We start from the raw sequence: 15,540 nt of genomic DNA, 5'->3' as shown, positions 1-15,540 counted from the left end.
CAGCCCTGGCCCCACCCTGCAGCCCTGTGGATGAGACTCGGGTCACCAACCAAACTGGGGCCTCCCTGATGGTGGGCCCAGGTCTTCTTCTCTGAGTCTCCTTCATTTGTGGGGGGATGCTCTCTCCACTGTGGGCCGGCAGAAAGCTGGGCTCAGAGAAGGAAATGGAAAAGGATGTTGACCAGCCAGGGCAAGAAATGTCCTGTGGCTCTCACATCTCTGAGCCCTTGCTGTCAGGACAGGCACATAGGAAGACTTAGGGACACAGTGGAAAGGGGAGGGGATGGGGGCATGGAGGCCCACTGGAGGGCCGGGGCTGAGCTGGGCACCGTGTCCTGCAATCCTGTGAATATTTAGCTGGTTCTGTCCCTTTTGCTGGCTTCTGCCTATGCAAACAGTCACCAGAGTAGGCAGAAGCCAGGGACAGCGGCGTGGCGGCAACAGCAGGGGACTGTGGGGAGGGAAGAGGGTTGGAGCTTACAGCGAGGACGAGGACGCTGACTGAGGGAGCCGACTCGGAGCCCCACCATGGACAGCGGGGCATGGGGTGCCTGCATCCTCTTTTTGCTGAGCCCATGGCCAACTGTGAGTAGCCAACACAGACCCTCCTGCCTCTCCCGCTGGGCTCGGGATCTGGGAGCCTCAGGGCTTATGGGGGGGTGTGTCCAGCTGGGGCCTGGTGGGGTCCCCACTGCCTCTTCCCCAGCACAGCAGTTTCTTCCTACTAAGCAGACTACTGGCCATGGCTCAGAGAAATCCTGCCCCGTCCCCTCATTCCTTTCCTCCCCCTCCTCCACCACCACCTCAGTGGCTTGGCTCTGGGGAGCTCTGCTAGGAAACCGGGCTGAGCTGACTTAGCCTCCCTGTTGCTTCCCTCCAGGGCCTCTCTGGACCCCCCTGGTGGGGGTGGACCACAGAGACTGTGTCCGCCCAAAACAGACTCTGAATCAGGGAGGCAGTTAGGGTCTCGTGTCTCTGTCTCGTGTCTCGTGTCCCCCAAGTCTTCTCTGAGCTACAGGTCCCTAATTCTTCCACAAAATCTCCAGACTCCTTCCCATCCCCCGCATCCCAGGAGCTACACTCTTCTCAGGTTGCTGCCTCTTAAGTGGCTGTGGCCAGGGACCAGGTGGGCCTACGCAGGGAGTGGAGGACAGCTGCTCCCCCGCTGGCACTTGGGGAACTGCTCCTTTCTCCATGCCCATGCTGCGGGCTGGAGGAGCTTTTGCCAAATTGATGTGCCGGAGAGTGGGGTGCAGGACAGGGGCCCTCCCTGCATGTGCTGCAATTTCCCAGCATGTTTTCCAGGAATTACCGTAAGGGACACAGGGACCAGGACAGGACGTACAGGGTACTGGGTGGGAAGCTCAATGCACACAGACTGAGGACTCCTTCCTCCGCTGGCTTGTGTGTGTGCGTGCGTGCGTGTGTGTGTGTGTGTGTGTGTGTGTGTGCGCCCATGGCCGCCAGGCCTGCCAAGCGCCCGACAGCACCTGCCCCTAGGTGCACAGCCTTGGGGCTAGAATCCGGTGCCAGGGAAACTAGTTGTGTGGCCTGGGCAAATTCCCCACCTTTCCTGAGCCCAACTTGTCTCTTATATAAAGAACATCATATCAGCTCACTGGGGCTATTGTGCATTGAGTGGGATCTGATTTGTCAAGGGCTGGGCATAGGGTGCTTGATAAATTTCTCCTCCTCCTCCTCCTTTTCTTTCTTTCTTTTTTTTTTGTAATTTCAGCAGAGTTGACACACCTTGTTACATTAGTTTCAGGTGTACCAGATAGTGATTTGACAAGCTGATATGTCATGCTGTGCTCTCCACAAGTGTGGCTCCCATCTATCCCCTACAATGCTTTATTTGACTTTATTCCCTGGGCTGTAACTTTCTTCCCTGTTCCTTATTCATTCCATACCTGGAAGCCTGGAGCTCCCATTCTCCTTCACCTGTTTTGCCTCCCCCCCTTTTTGGCCATACAGGTAACTTGTATTGCCTTCCCTTCTGCAGTGAGGGGGTCTCCTTCCTCACATCTGGGTGCACCCCACCATAACCAAGTGTGCTCTCTCTCTCTTCCCCCCTCAACCCTTACCTCCCCCTACTTTCCCTCTGACTCCTTCACGCCTCCTTATCTGGCTCTGACATTCCTGCCTCCTTCTTAGAAGGACCTCCTGTCCACCCAGATAATCTAGGATAAACTCCCCATCAAAAGATCGTTACCTTAATCCCAGCTGCAAAATCCCTCTGGCCCTGCCAGAGAGCATATTCAGTTTTGAGGGATTAGGACGTAGACATTGCTGTGTGTACGAGGGCATTGTTCTGCCTACCAAGGTCCTTTGTGCAGCATTGCATCCAGGGAGCAGGAGTGCAGAACGGGCTTAGGAGAGCAGGGATGGAGGAAAGGCCCCGCACAGACAGGTCGTGGGCTCAGCCAGCTCCAGGAGATCTTCAGAAGACTCGAGTTCAACGTGTCTCAGAACTTACTCCCAAGAGATGAAATTGGGAATCACCTGTCCAAATGCCCATCTTTCTTTCCTTTCTCCCTCCCCATGTCCCCCCCCCCTTCCGTCCTTCCTTCTTCCTTCCTTCCTCTTTCCCTCCTCCACAAGCACCCTTGCCAGTACTGGGAGCCAGGCCCTGTGCTTAGGAGCAAGGGCGCAGAAAGGCATCAGGCTTTGTCTCTCTTCTAAGGTCTTAGGGATCAGAGAACCCAGAAGGAGCCGCCGATCAGCTTGGCCAATCCCCTGACCTCCTTCCTGCAGGTATCCGGCCAGGTGCACCCAGAGTGCGACTTCATCACCCAACTGAGAGAGGATGAGAGGTCATGTCAGCAAGCGGCAGAATGGATGCCCAACACCACGCTGGGTATGGCGCTGGGGAGAGAGGGAGGGACTTCTAGATTCCTTTATCTCCTCCAGCCTCATCCCTCCCCATGCTGGAAGGGCCTGGACCCCTGAGTCTGCTGTGCTTCCATCTCTCTCTGCAGGCTGCCCCAGGATGTGGGATGGGCTGCTGTGCTGGCCGACGGGGGCCTCTGGCGAGTGGGTGACTCTCTCTTGCCCTGATTTCTTCTCTCACTTCAGCTCAGAGCCAGGTGAGGGTTCCGGGTGTGGAGGTGAGTGGGGAGGAGAGGTGGTTTCATCTGGTGATGCCAGAATATGCAGGTGCCTCCCTGGCTTTGGGGGCAGTAGATCTGGATTTGAACACCAACTTCCCATCTTCCCATGTGTCGTTGGGCTAGTCACTCAACCTCAAAACGCTCAGCTTCCTGACCTGTGACCTGGGGAAAATAAGAACTTTAACCTCAGAGGGGGTGAGGATTGGTGAGGAGAGCGTGGAAGTGCAGGACCCAGGGCCTGACCCCAAGGGAATGTTCTGTGGGTGTTAGCAGGAGGGCTACCTATGGGGTGGAGGGGAGGAGGGCCTGTCTGACTATTCCCATGCTACCAGCGGCCGAGTGGGGGGAGTGAGGAAGGCTTGCTCCTGGAACCCAGGTCCATGGAGAGAAGGCCACCCCCCCACCGGGAGGAGCTGTCTGCAGACTCTGGATGGTCCATGACTCCCCAACCCATGCTGGAGAGAGAAGGAGGGATAACCTGTTCTTGGTTCCCACCTCTGCCTGCCTTCCAGGGGTCGTGAAGAGGGATTGCACTATCACAGGCTGGTCCGAGCCCTTCCCACCTTACCCTGTGGCCTGCCCTGTGCCCCTAGAGCTGCTGATGGAGGAGGTAAGAGGCTTCTTGGAGCAAGAGTCACCATGAATATTTGTAGGGATGGTGGGCCACACAATGGAGGGGTTACCATTCCCACTGTAACTAGCAGGTTGGACTATTAATTGCAGAAGTTTCCAGAAGATGGCAGTATTTAGAAGAGAGAGGGCCATGGTCTTTTGCTAATTGCTTAGGGGTGCTTCATGAGCCACGGTGCTGGGAAAGAGGGGAGGCAGAGGGCAGTGTGGGAGGTGTGCTGGCTGCCGTCTCCTTGGCGTGCCCTCTCTGTGCTCAGGACCCCAGGGCAGGAGCTTTGAGCTGTTCCAGGGAAACAGAGGCTCGTAGTGGTCCTGGGCCCGCTCCTTCCCTTCTCCAGTCCTCAGTCCATGGAGCGGTGTACATGCCCCACACTTCCGAATTGAGCAGGGCCTCTGCAAGGTGCTTTGGTACCCACAGTCCCATACCTCTTTCCCCTCAGCCCTGCAAGGCAAGGCCTGAGTCTGCCCATTTTTCAGATGAGAAGACAGACACAGGTGGTGATTGCCTACACCCCTCAGGGGTCCCGATCCCCTCCCTCGGGCTACCCCATCCATCTCCATCTTTTCCACTTTTCCCTGTGGCTGTTGCTGGCTGCCCCCTTACTTCGGGGCATGTTGTGTGCCCAAGACAGTAAGCAAGTAGGATTCAGTAAACAAGCCCCAGCTCCTCTTGAGCTTTTCTCATTCCTCAGTGAATGAAGAACATACCAATGAATGAATAAATGAAGCAGTAGTTTCTCTGCTGCCTGTCCGGCCCCAGTAACAGTGAGAGTCAACTGTCTCACTCCCGGGCCACTCCCCTTCACCCCTTCTGCCCACCAGCAGGTCAGGTGCAAGACAAGCTGTAAACAAACACTTCTGTTCCTGAGGAAGCTTGCTCCAGTTCCCACAGGTGCCCCTGCCCCCAGATGGGGTGCTCTGGGGTAGAACCGAGAGCCTTCACCTGCTTGGTCATCAAGCCTCCCCTTCCCTGAAAGTGCAGTTGCTGAGACTTCCTCTGTCTCTATCTTGCCAGAAATCCTTCTTCTCCACGGTGAAGATCATCTATACCCTGGGCCATAGCATCTCCGTAGTGGCCCTCTTTGTGGCCACTGCCATCCTGGTTGCTCTCAGGTTTGCCGTCCTCTTTGCCTGCTCGAGAACCTTCCCTGCCTCCCCACTGCCCGCAGCACTAAGCCTGATTCCTTGCCTGGATATCCAGGAGGTTCCCAGATCTAGGCACCATGGCCCTTCCTGGCTTTTCCTTTCCTTCCCCCTGCATGTCCCCTTTCCACCCCTTGGAAAGCCCCTCCGGGACTCACTGCCATTTCTATAACGTTTTTCATGTGGAACTTACTCTATTTGGTTGGAATGCCAAGTTGCTTTGTTCTTGATATATTTGTATCTGTTAAAATCCGAAACCCAGCTCCCAAATGCTTCAAGAATCTTTTCCCCTCCCCCCCGCCGAAACCCTTCCTGACTCTTCCAGCCCGTTGATCGTTGCCCCTCTGGAGGCCCTCCAGCTTTAGAGTCTGAGCCCCAAAACAGGGCTTGTGCTATTGTCTGCCTCACGGGGCTGTGCCTCATCTCTCTGAGCACCGAGGGGTCTCCCCTGGGTGGTATCCTGCCCTTTCTGCCTCTGTCCCCCGACTCGGAGCCCCTGAAGGGAGGGACTGGTCCTCTCTGTCCTCTCCCCAGTGCTGAGCCCGGGGCAGTGGTTGGTCAGCTGTCCCGCACGGCCACTCCAAGCGCCGCGCAGTGTGGCTCAAGTCAGTCAGGTCTGCTTCCCAGCACGCTCACCCTCCTCCCTCCCCGCTCCTCCAGGAGGCTCCACTGTCCTCGGAACTACATCCACACCCAGCTGTTCGTCACCTTTATCCTCAAGGCGGGCGCTGTGTTCCTGAAGGACGCCACCCTCTTCCCCGGGGAGAACACAGACCACTGCAGCTTCTCCACTGTAACAACTGGAAGGCCCCGGGGTGGGTGGGGAAGGAAGGCCGTGTGAGAAAGAGAGATGTGCCCCACCCCGGCAGCCCGCCCAATCCTGTGGGCTGACCCTGGGGCTCTACAATTGCTAATAACAGAGCAGGAAACACCCGCCCCTCCGCAGAGTCAGGTCCTAAATCCCCATGCTATTTCTTGGACTGTGGGGCCCATTCATGTCCTTCCCCGAGTTCCGTGTTCCCCTTTCCATTTCTTATTCCATACTCTGACCTGGCCCGTATTCACCCCAGCAGTCTCTGCATTCCCTCCCTGCCTGCGCTGCCAGCCTGTCCGTGGCTGGGTGTGGGTATGTGCGGGGTGAGGTGGAGCTGGGTCCCTCCCTCAAGAAGCATCCAAGGGGCCTGGGGGGGGTGTGTGGCAGAATGCACCTGATTATGGGACCACCGAGTGGGGCAGGGGGTGTTGAGAACTGGGCTTCAGGAGGAGATGGTTCTGGAGCTGGGAGGGGTGAAGGGGAGGGGAGACACATTCAACGGAGGGGCCGGGGTGAATAGACTCTCGCAGATGGGAACACATGAAGCATGTCCAAGAACCAGAGAGGTCACAGCAGGACAGGAAGGTAGGAGAAACAGGAGAATGAAAATCCAAGGCCATTGGGGATAGCGTGGAGGCCCCGCACCCCCCAGGCACACTAACTGTGCAGGAAATGGACAGATACGCAGAGGGACAAACCCACAATGACCTTAATGAACGAATGAAAGAAAAGCTAGTAATAATGATATGAACTGAGCACTTCCAAGGGACACTGCTCTAAATGCTTTATTGCATATATTACCACCTTTTATTTCCTGGGTATGTTTTCATTTTAGTTCCATTTATATGTATGTGGGCCTGGGTCCAAGCTCAGGCTGCCTGAGCTCAGGGGTGGTGCTCCTCGCCCCTGACAGATGAGCGAGTCCCACGCTGAACGAGTGAAGGCCGTGTGAGGGCCCATACGTTTGCAGGAATGAACGGAGCTCCATACCCACAGCTCTGGGGCTGGATGTGGGGTCAGGAAGGACTGTCCAAAAGAGAAAATAGTAGCAATCCCTACGCAGCGTTTCCATCTTGTCCTCATGATGAGGCATTTGATAGGAATTGGGAGTATTTCCTTTGACAGTCAAGAACGCGAGGTCCGAAGAGGTTACCCAGCTAATGCAGGCTAGGTGTGAACTCAGATCACAAGTCTGTGCGGTTAACCACCACATTATACTATCACGGCCCCTCTGGGACAGCCTGAGGGGGAGGGGCCTGAGTGGAGTAGGGACTTCAGTGGATGTGCAGCTCCAAAAAAGCCACACCCCAACCCACAGGTTCTATGTAAGGTCTCCGTGGCCACCTCCCATTTTGCCACCATGACCAACTTCAGCTGGCTCTTGGTAGAAGCTGCATACCTGACCCACCTCTTGGTCTCCAAGTCGCCCAGCAGAAGGAGAGCCTTCTGGTGGCTGGTTCTTGCTGGCTGGGGTGAGTGCCGAGGCTGGGTGGGGCACCGTAGGGCTAGGGGAGGGCTGGGGATGCACAAGGAGCTCAACCAAAGGTCCCTTTTGCTCACTGATGGTGACGCAAGACCCAGAGCAGGGAAGGAACAGCAGCTGGTTACTTCTCTGGCTTCCTGGTCCCACCTTCCCGGTGCCCCATGTAGCCTGCAGTGGTGGCAGCAGGTAGGCGCAAGTCTCTGAGCCAAGGATGCAGACCCCTTACTGTGTCTCCTCTGTACGCCCACAGGGCTTCCCCTGCTCTTCACTGCCATGTGGGTGTGTTGCAAAGTGGTCTTCGAGGATGTGGCGTGAGTCTGGGGGGAATCACATCCCACCGTGTTGGGTATGGGCTGGACCAACCGGCAGTGTGGTGGTCCTCCAATCTGGGGAGAAGAGGAGGAGACTCTGGCCCTGCCTTCAGGGAACACCCAGGCTTGGGTGCAAGATGGGAAGGTCATTGTGGGTAGCGTGGAAGGCAGGACCCGGGGTGGGAGGGGGCCTCAGATGCTCGGGGTGCTGGGCTCAGGGAGAGGTGGGGTTTGGGAACACACTAAATAGGGCCTCCTAGAACAAGGGGGAGGTTCTGGGGCCAGCAAGAAGCAGTTAGGTGGAGAGAGAGAGGGTTAGCCCAACAAGGATTGCCGTGTCCCTTTGGAAGGGGTCCCAACTGGCTGGGAGAGGAGATCAGACTGGGCAGACATTTTTGGTACCCCCCCCATCAGTTCTGGCTTGTCTTCTCCCTAGGTGCTGGGACCTGGATGACAGCTCTCCTTACTGGTGGATCATCAAAGGGCCGATCGTCCTCTCTGTTGGGGTCAGTCCCTCAGGCCACGCTCTCTGCTTTCTGCTCCCTGGGTTGGTGGAGGTGGCTGTCCGACAGGAAACATGACTCCATGCTGGGAGTCAGGATACCTGGGCTCTTTAGCCCTGCTCTGCAGGCTTGTCTGAGCGGCCCTCTCTGGACCTCAGTGTTGGTGAAACTGGGCCCCAGGGTGGGGTGGGGTGGGGGTGGTCTCCACAGCACTCAGGCTCCTTCTCGCTCGGAGTCGTGATGAATTCAGTGCCTGACTGTAGGTCATGTCCCACTGCAGCGAGGCTGGTGTGGGGAGCGGAAGGAGGGCGGTAGCTGAGCCGACTACCTGCCCCCATGCTACAAACCAGGTCACCTGGGCTGGTTTGCAGGGCCTCAGGGAATGTGTGCATTGCCCCCAATATTATCGAAAGGACGGACACCTACTTTGTCAGAGTAGACCTGGGAGGCGATGGAGGCAGGATGACAAGTTCTGACCCTCCCCCCAGCCCTTTATTCCCGGGCTGGAGAGGGAGGGGGACCTAGGATGCAAGTTCTGGATTAACAACCTGAACATCCCTCCTCCTGCACACCTCGTGTCTCAAGGATTTAGGATTTCTAATCCTCAAAGAGGTCCTATCCCAGGCCACCGGGGCCACCCCCTGACTCTTGCCTTTCACCTTCCTGCACTTCTATTTCCAGGTGAATTTTGGGCTTTTTCTCAATATTATCCGTGTCCTGCTCAGGAAGCTGGAGCCGGCTCAGGGCAGCCTCCGTGTCGAGTCTCAGTACTGGTAATGTGTGGGTATACATGAGTGCCTTTGGGGACCCTGGGGCCATAACTGGAGTGGGAGTCAGTGTAGTTCCATTTCATTCACTATCCAGGACTGTGGTCCTACCTAAGCTTCCAGAGAGAGAACAGATCTGGTCCCTGCCCTCTAGGAGATCACAGTGTGGGGAGGATCAGGCTCCAAGTATCCAGTTACCAGGCCAAATGGACTGATGAGTGGTCAGGTCCATTTCTGTGGGATCCCGCGGAAGGAAAACTTTTCTAGATGGAGCGAGGGGAATGAGGTATGATTAGGGAAGACTTCCTGGAGGAGGTGGTCTTTGAATTAGACTTTTATGTGTAGATGTTGAATAAATGGAGCATTTGGCAGTAAGAACAGCAAGATTCATGGCCCCAAAGTAAGGAAGCCCTGCATTGCACCACATTGTGTTTGGGGAGGCTGGTGTTCTCCAGGGTACCTGATGCAGAGAGTCTATATGGGGAACTGAAGGGAAGTGGGAGTGAGCAGGAGGCATGTGGGAGTTTCTAATCCCAGCCTTGGGTGCATAGGGCTTGTCTTCTCCTGCAGGCGTCTCTCTAAATCCACGCTTCTCCTTATCCCGCTGTTTGGAGTTCACTATGTCATCTTCAACTTTCTGCCCGACAGTGTGGGCCTGAGCATCCGCCTTCCCCTGGAGTTGGGACTGGGCTCCTTCCAGGTGAGGAACCCCACAGGGACTCTTTCCACCAAGTCCTTGGGCAGGAGGGAGGCAGTGCTGCCACTGTATGGCTGAGTTCATGGTAGGTTAAGGGTTATCGGGCTTGGTTATTCTTTCTTTCATCCATCCATCTCTCTATTCATTCAACTTCCCCTGAGCCCATCTACTCATCCATTTCGCCATCCATCCATCTATCCATCCATCCAGCCAGCCAGCCAGCCACGTACCTCTTTACCCATGCATCTATCACTCACTTATTCATTCATCTATCCATTCATCATCCACCCATGCATCTCTCATCCACTTACCTGTCTATCCAACATTTCCTGAGCTCCTATTATATGCCAGGATCTGTGCTTAATAGGAATATCAGAGAAATAGCTTTAGCAGGCTTTCCACAATGACTACACGAGACAGCGTGCCTGGCATGTAGTAAGATGAACGCACCTCCTTCCCTTTCCCCAAAGACCTGGCCCAGGCCACATCCTGGGGGTGGGTGGAGGAAAATATAGTAGAAGGATTGTGGACATCTTGTGGCCAAGCCATCATATTCTGATGTGGTCCTTTCTCTTTGGCCCTGCAGGGCTTCATCGTTGCTGTCCTGTATTGCTTTCTCAACCAAGAGGTATATAACTCTGCTGTCTATTCTTAGTCCTTGAGTCTCCTCTCCTGCCAGAACTAAGGCCACTCATCTTCTTCCCAGACCCTACAAATCCCAGCTCAAACCAAATCTTGACTCTTGTGATTGTTGGGAAGCTTAGTTTGTCCTGAGTTTCTAGATCAAGCTGAACCTGATTGCTTCATGTTAATGTCCTTTATCCATTCCTCCTCTGGGTTGGACCAAATATACTATCCATTCAGGACCAGGGATGGTCTAAAAGGATCCCCCCAACTCTGTGTTCCTAAAACCGACAAAGAGGAGAGTGGAGGAGGGAACGAGGCCGGCTCTGGGAGTAGACAGAGAAACAGAGACAACAGAATTGAGAGTCAGAGGCAGACATAAAGGAATGAGGAAAATAGAGACAGGTGCAGCAGCAGGGAGGATGATGAAGAAAAGAGCCAGGGATCCTGAGAGAAAGCACCTGGAAGGGAGGGACTGATGAAGAGAAGAGACCAACCAGAGGAGGACACACCCATGACTACATCGATGGTGCTGATATGCTTGTAGAGATATGAAAGATGGCGGAGTGGAAAAGGAAAACATCCCACCCAAGAGGCACCTTGCATTTCTCCCTTAGGACAGCCTAGCTCTGTGGGAAAGGCAGGAGAATTTATCTCAGTGCCCTACACCCCATGCCCTGTGGCTGTGTGCATGACAGAGTGACGGGTTCCCTCGGGCAGCATGGATTTGCCATGGGCTCTGATCCACTGGAGATGCATGTGCCCTCTGCCAGCTGTGGAATGGAGCTCGCCCCTCTCCTGCCACCTCTGTCCCTGACTGGCTCCCACCCCGCTGACTCTTTACTCCCACTGCAGCCTCCCTGAGCCTCACACAGCCTTATCTGGTGTCTGGGTGCAGACACAGGACTGTGGTATCTGTTGTAGTGGCTCTTGAGTCCTGTGGACAGTGACAAGAGTGGGGAACAGCCCTGGCTGTGGCCAGAGGGACCTGGGAAAGAGGCTTCCAAGGAGAGCTGTGAAAGAATCTGTCCTGGGAAATCCTATTGGATACCAGATAGTTACATACCTCTGGTGATGGGGAGCTTAGTACTCAAAAATACCTTTTCTGTTGTTAAGCATCTATGAGGGGAAGCTCACCTTTACTTTGAACAGAAATCTGTCTCCCTTTTATCTTGCACTACAGCCCAAGTTCGGCTCTGTTGGTGGTGGTGGGGGGGGTGTGTCACAGCCTCTCAGCTCCCTTTGACCCCAATAGCACCTTGGAGATGTCTCAGTTCATATTTCCCTGCCCCCCTGTCCTCCCTCCCAACCTAGCTGTTTTTCTTTCAGGAATCCCAGTCCCCTTACCTCAGCTCCTTAGACAGGATTCCATCTTTTCTCCCTTTAGGTCATATCCTCTGGACAGGTTCCCAGTGGCCATCATTTAGTTAAGTGGGCAGGGCAGGACTGAATCCCAGAGCAGGGGGTGGGAGGCCACTCAGGGAGGACGGTGGGGCTAGTTGGCCAGAAACAGAAGAAAGCACCCCTAGAAAATGTCTTTAACTGGACTCATACAAAGGTAGTGCTAAAAACTAGAGTAAAGAGCTAAAGTGATTGGCCAGGAATGCTCACAGGAAGGAGGAGGTCGTGTCTTTCAGAGATAAAGCTTAGTGATGGCTCTGGTCAGTCATGGCTTCTCCTCTCCCAGGAGTCCGTGTCTCTGTTGCTCCTGCCTGGTCTCTCCCTAGACCCTCAGTCCCCCTGGGGTGGAGTACAGAAGTAGCAGTGGGACCTTTTTAACATCCTCTCCCTTGCCCCTGGAGGTAAAGATCGAGATCTTACGGAGGTGGCACGGCCATGACCTTGAGCTTCTACCAGCCCGGAGGACCCACACCAAGTGGACAACGCCTTCTCGCTCTGGGGTGAAGGCGTTGACATCTGTCTGCTAGGTTAGCCACATCATGCGACTGGAGAGCACACCGGGACTTGGGCAGCTGCAATGGGCCCACCGCCCTCTGCAGGACCAAGAGGGATGGGCACCCTGAGAACCCTCAGGCCATGCCTCCACCCCAGCTGCTGCCTTGCTCTGGGCCCGGGCAAACCTTTCACCCTGTCCTGCACCTGTTCTGCACCTGACCCTCGGCCCCTGTGTGTCTACTTCTGACGTCCCTGGTTGCTCTGTCTCTATTCTCCTGTTCCTCCTCCTGGAGTTTGGGCCATAGCTCAAGGCCAGAGGAGCCAATAACTTGTAAATGAATAGATACAGAGCTTGCGGGGACACCTGTGCCGCCACAGGGGCGGGACCTGCAGCCTTGATTTGGATCTCTGGTGCAGATGCGCCTTTATCACTCCCCCAACCATTTCGTCCCCATTGTTAGTCTGCGCAAGAATCCTCTTGTTTAATTTATTCTTAAAACGTGTTCTCTTTTTGTCTCTATCTCCAGTCCCACCCCTCTCCTCCCACAGGCAAGCGTCCCCACGTGTTTCATGTGAATATTTGTGTTTCTGTGTGTTTTTGCAAAATGCGTAGTATTTTGTGTGTGTCTGCACTTTCGAGTTGCATAAATTTTGTCAGTTATATGCTTCATTCTGCTTCTAACATTTTCCCGTCGGCACTCTGCTTTGAAGACATCCACCCGTGTTGCCGTGTGCTCATCTGGTCCCTTGTTTTGACTGCCATATGGTGCCACATGGTGTCATTGCCCACGTCTGACCGCTCCCGTCTCCCCCTCTCCCCTGTAGGTGAATATTCACACGCTTGTCCCCTCATGCACCTGTGCAAGTGAGACTTTCTCCGGGACACTGCCCCGGGAACAAAAGTGCCGGGTCATCACGTATGCCTTTTCTTCCAGGATCAGGTACCGCCAGATTGCGCTCCAGAATGCTCCGCAAAACCTGCACTCCCACCGGCAGCTCCACCAACACTTGGCATTACCCAGCTTTTTAATGTTTGCAAGTCAAATGGGTGTAAAGTGACATCTCATTGTTGTTTCAATTTGCATTTCTCTGATAACTAATGAGTGTGAGCTTCTCTTCCCCTGCCCGTTAGCCTTTCGGGTTTGTTCTTCTGGAAATCCACTCAGGTCCCTTTCCCTATTTTTCTCTGTCTCAGAGATGTCCCAATTCTAGGTCTTTCCCTCAGGTTCTCTCCATTGTGTGCCTTCCTGTGCTCATAGCCTACTTTCTGCTGCCCCCCCCCCCCCCCACTTGGTGGAAGGCCCAGGAAGTAAAGCATCTGAAGGGTCAGCCCTTCCCCCACTCTCTTCCTTGGCGGCAGGGAGGAGAATGAGACCTGGGTGCTGTCCCTGGGAATGTGTTTGTAGACTGATGGGAGATTTGAGTGCAGAGAACAGGCAGAAATGGACCCTGCAGGTCAGGATAATATCACTCCCGTCCTTGGTCAGCCCACAGCAATCTGTGGTGCAAAAGCTCAGCTCCATTCTCTGGCCTCCAGGAAGACGTCCAGTCTTCCCTGACATTCTTGCTCTGATGCACACCCTCCTCCCTCCCAGGCAGGAGGGTTTCAGTGCAGGGAGACTCAGCCAGATGAAACCCAGGGTCACATCGTTGGCCACAATATCCGACTACCCAGCACCTTCTTGGTCAGATAAATGTCAAGGTGTGACTCCAGTCTAAGAACTTTCCTTTAGCCTCAGGGAATTGAATTCCTCAGGGAATTCATATTCATTGCAGGGCATCGAGAGACGTAGCCAGAATTTAAAAAGGAATAAAAATCAGCCATAATCTCATTACCCAAAGACAGTCACTATGGATATTTTGATATGTCTTCTGAAAGATTTTTTTTTCTCTGCATTTCTGAACCATCTTGAGATCATACTGTATTTATAAATTTGTATTTTTTATGCTTCAAACAAACATACACTGTGTTTATGTGTTTACTGGCCAGTAAACACATAAAAAGATGCTGACAGTCATTAGTCTTTGGGAAACTGCAAATCAAAACCACAATGAGATATTGATTCGGCCCACCAGGATGGCTGAAATGCAAAAATAGAGAGCAACAAGCATTGGCCAGGTTGTGGAGAAAATTGGAATTCTTCTACGTTGCTGGTGGGGATGTAAAGTGATACAGTTGGTTTGGCAGAAAGTCTGATAGTCCCTCAAAAAGTCCTACGTTGCGTTGCCATAGGACCCAGCAAATCCACTCCAAGACACATAGGCAGGAGCATGGAAAACCTCTGTCTGTACGAAAAGTGGTTCATGAGTACTACATCCCAGCAGTGGCATGGCTCATTGCCAGAAGAGAGAAACTCAAATGTCCCTCAGCTGGCGGATGGATAAACAAAATGACACAGATCCATAATATGGAATATTTTTCTGTAATAGAATGGAACAAAGTATGGACATGTGCTGGATGGATGAACCCAAAGAAGCTAGGCACAGAAGGCTACATATGGTAGGATTCCATTTATGTGAAATGTCCAGAATAGGCAAATCTGTAGAGACAGAAAGTAGGTTCGAGGTTTTCAGGGGCTGGAGAAGGGGAAAATGGGGACTGACACCTCCTCCCCCAGTGGCTACAGGGTTTCTTTCAGGGGTGATGAAATGTTCTAGAATTCACTGGAAACCACTGAATTGTATAGTTGAAAAGGGTGAGATTTATAATATGTGAATTATTATTATTACTATCTCCCAATAAAGTGAATATTCTTTGTTTAGCCAATAACTACTTGACATATCTTCTATTGCTGCAGTTTTGCTCCCAATTTTAAAAAAATCAGTAGTTACAGGGCGCCTGGGTGGCTCAGTAGGTTAAAGCCTCTGCCTTCAGCTCAGGTCATGATCCCAGGGTCCGGGGATTGAGCCCTGTATCTGGCTCTCTGCTCAGCGGGGTGCCTGGTTCCCCCCCCCCCCCCCTGCCCCGCCGCCTGCCTCTCTGCCTATTTGTGATCGCTGTCAAATAAATAAATAAAATCTTAAAAAAAAAATCAGTAGTTTTGATGGCAAACTTCCTTGCAGACAATTCTTCACGTACATCTCAACAAGAGAAAATCTTCAGAACAAACTCCGAGACCTAGAATGTTTGACCCCATGCAATGCACACGAGAAGAATTCTAATTCCTCCTGGTAAGCTGTGTCCCTAACAGCTGGCCCTGGTGCATTCTGGCACAAAGGGGGTGAGTGCGACGGTTTCTCTTTCTCATACTATCATCAACGGCTCTGTCAGCCTAAGGATCAAATGGTGGGCTCTCGGAGTTCTGCTGGTTAGTAGTTCGTGTTAACGGTTAGTTCATGGTTAGCGTGAGTGGTTAGTTAGCAGTTAGCCTTCGTGGTTACTTCGTGCAGGTAGCCATGGTGGAAGCAGAAGTTCATTCCCTGAATTCCATCCCTTTGCTAGAAGAAGCTTCATTTGTGGCTGGAAGTCTACACCTTGCTCCCTTCCGGTTTCAACTGGAACCTCAAATTCCTGCTGCTTTTCTAGTCTCTTCCACCACGGGACCTGGACTGGGACTACAGT

At 53.5% G+C, this 15,540-nt stretch overlaps 1 protein-coding gene across 1 annotated transcript; it reads left to right on the top strand.

Annotated features, from left to right (window-relative positions):
* The first annotated feature begins 528 nt into the window (after positions 1 to 528).
* Positions 529 to 14,837, top strand: GHRHR (growth hormone releasing hormone receptor). The gene is made up of 14 exons (XM_032305199.1): positions 529 to 585; positions 2,755 to 2,857; positions 2,979 to 3,086; positions 3,623 to 3,720; positions 4,756 to 4,853; positions 5,544 to 5,676; positions 7,016 to 7,169; positions 7,431 to 7,491; positions 7,928 to 7,997; positions 8,676 to 8,767; positions 9,332 to 9,461; positions 10,045 to 10,086; positions 11,885 to 12,010; positions 12,914 to 14,837. Exons 1-13 carry the CDS (start codon positions 529 to 531, stop codon positions 12,008 to 12,010), a joined length of 1,272 nt encoding a protein of 423 aa, XP_032161090.1. The 3' UTR covers positions 12,914 to 14,837.
* Positions 14,838 to 15,540: the final 703 nt, after the last annotated feature.

The sequence above is a fragment of the Mustela erminea genome, chromosome 11 (assembly GCF_009829155.1).
Source record: "Mustela erminea isolate mMusErm1 chromosome 11, mMusErm1.Pri, whole genome shotgun sequence".
In the NCBI taxonomy this organism is placed as follows: domain Eukaryota; kingdom Metazoa; phylum Chordata; class Mammalia; order Carnivora; family Mustelidae; genus Mustela; species Mustela erminea.
This window is presented reverse-complemented; position numbering and strand designations above follow the sequence as displayed.

What these genes read in the sequence shown, in the direction of transcription:
- GHRHR (XM_032305199.1), top strand. Translation starts at nt 529, where the DNA reads ATGGACAGCGGGGCATGGGGTGCCTGCATCCTCTTTTTGCTGAGCCCA. An exon ending in CGTGTCGAGTCTCAGTACTG is followed by an intron (nt 8,768 to 9,331) that starts GTAATGTGTGGG and finishes CTTCTCCTGCAG; the next exon opens with GCGTCTCTCTAAATCCACGC. An exon ending in ATTGCTTTCTCAACCAAGAG is followed by an intron (nt 10,087 to 11,884) that starts GTATATAACTCT and finishes TTGCCCCTGGAG; the next exon opens with GTAAAGATCGAGATCTTACG.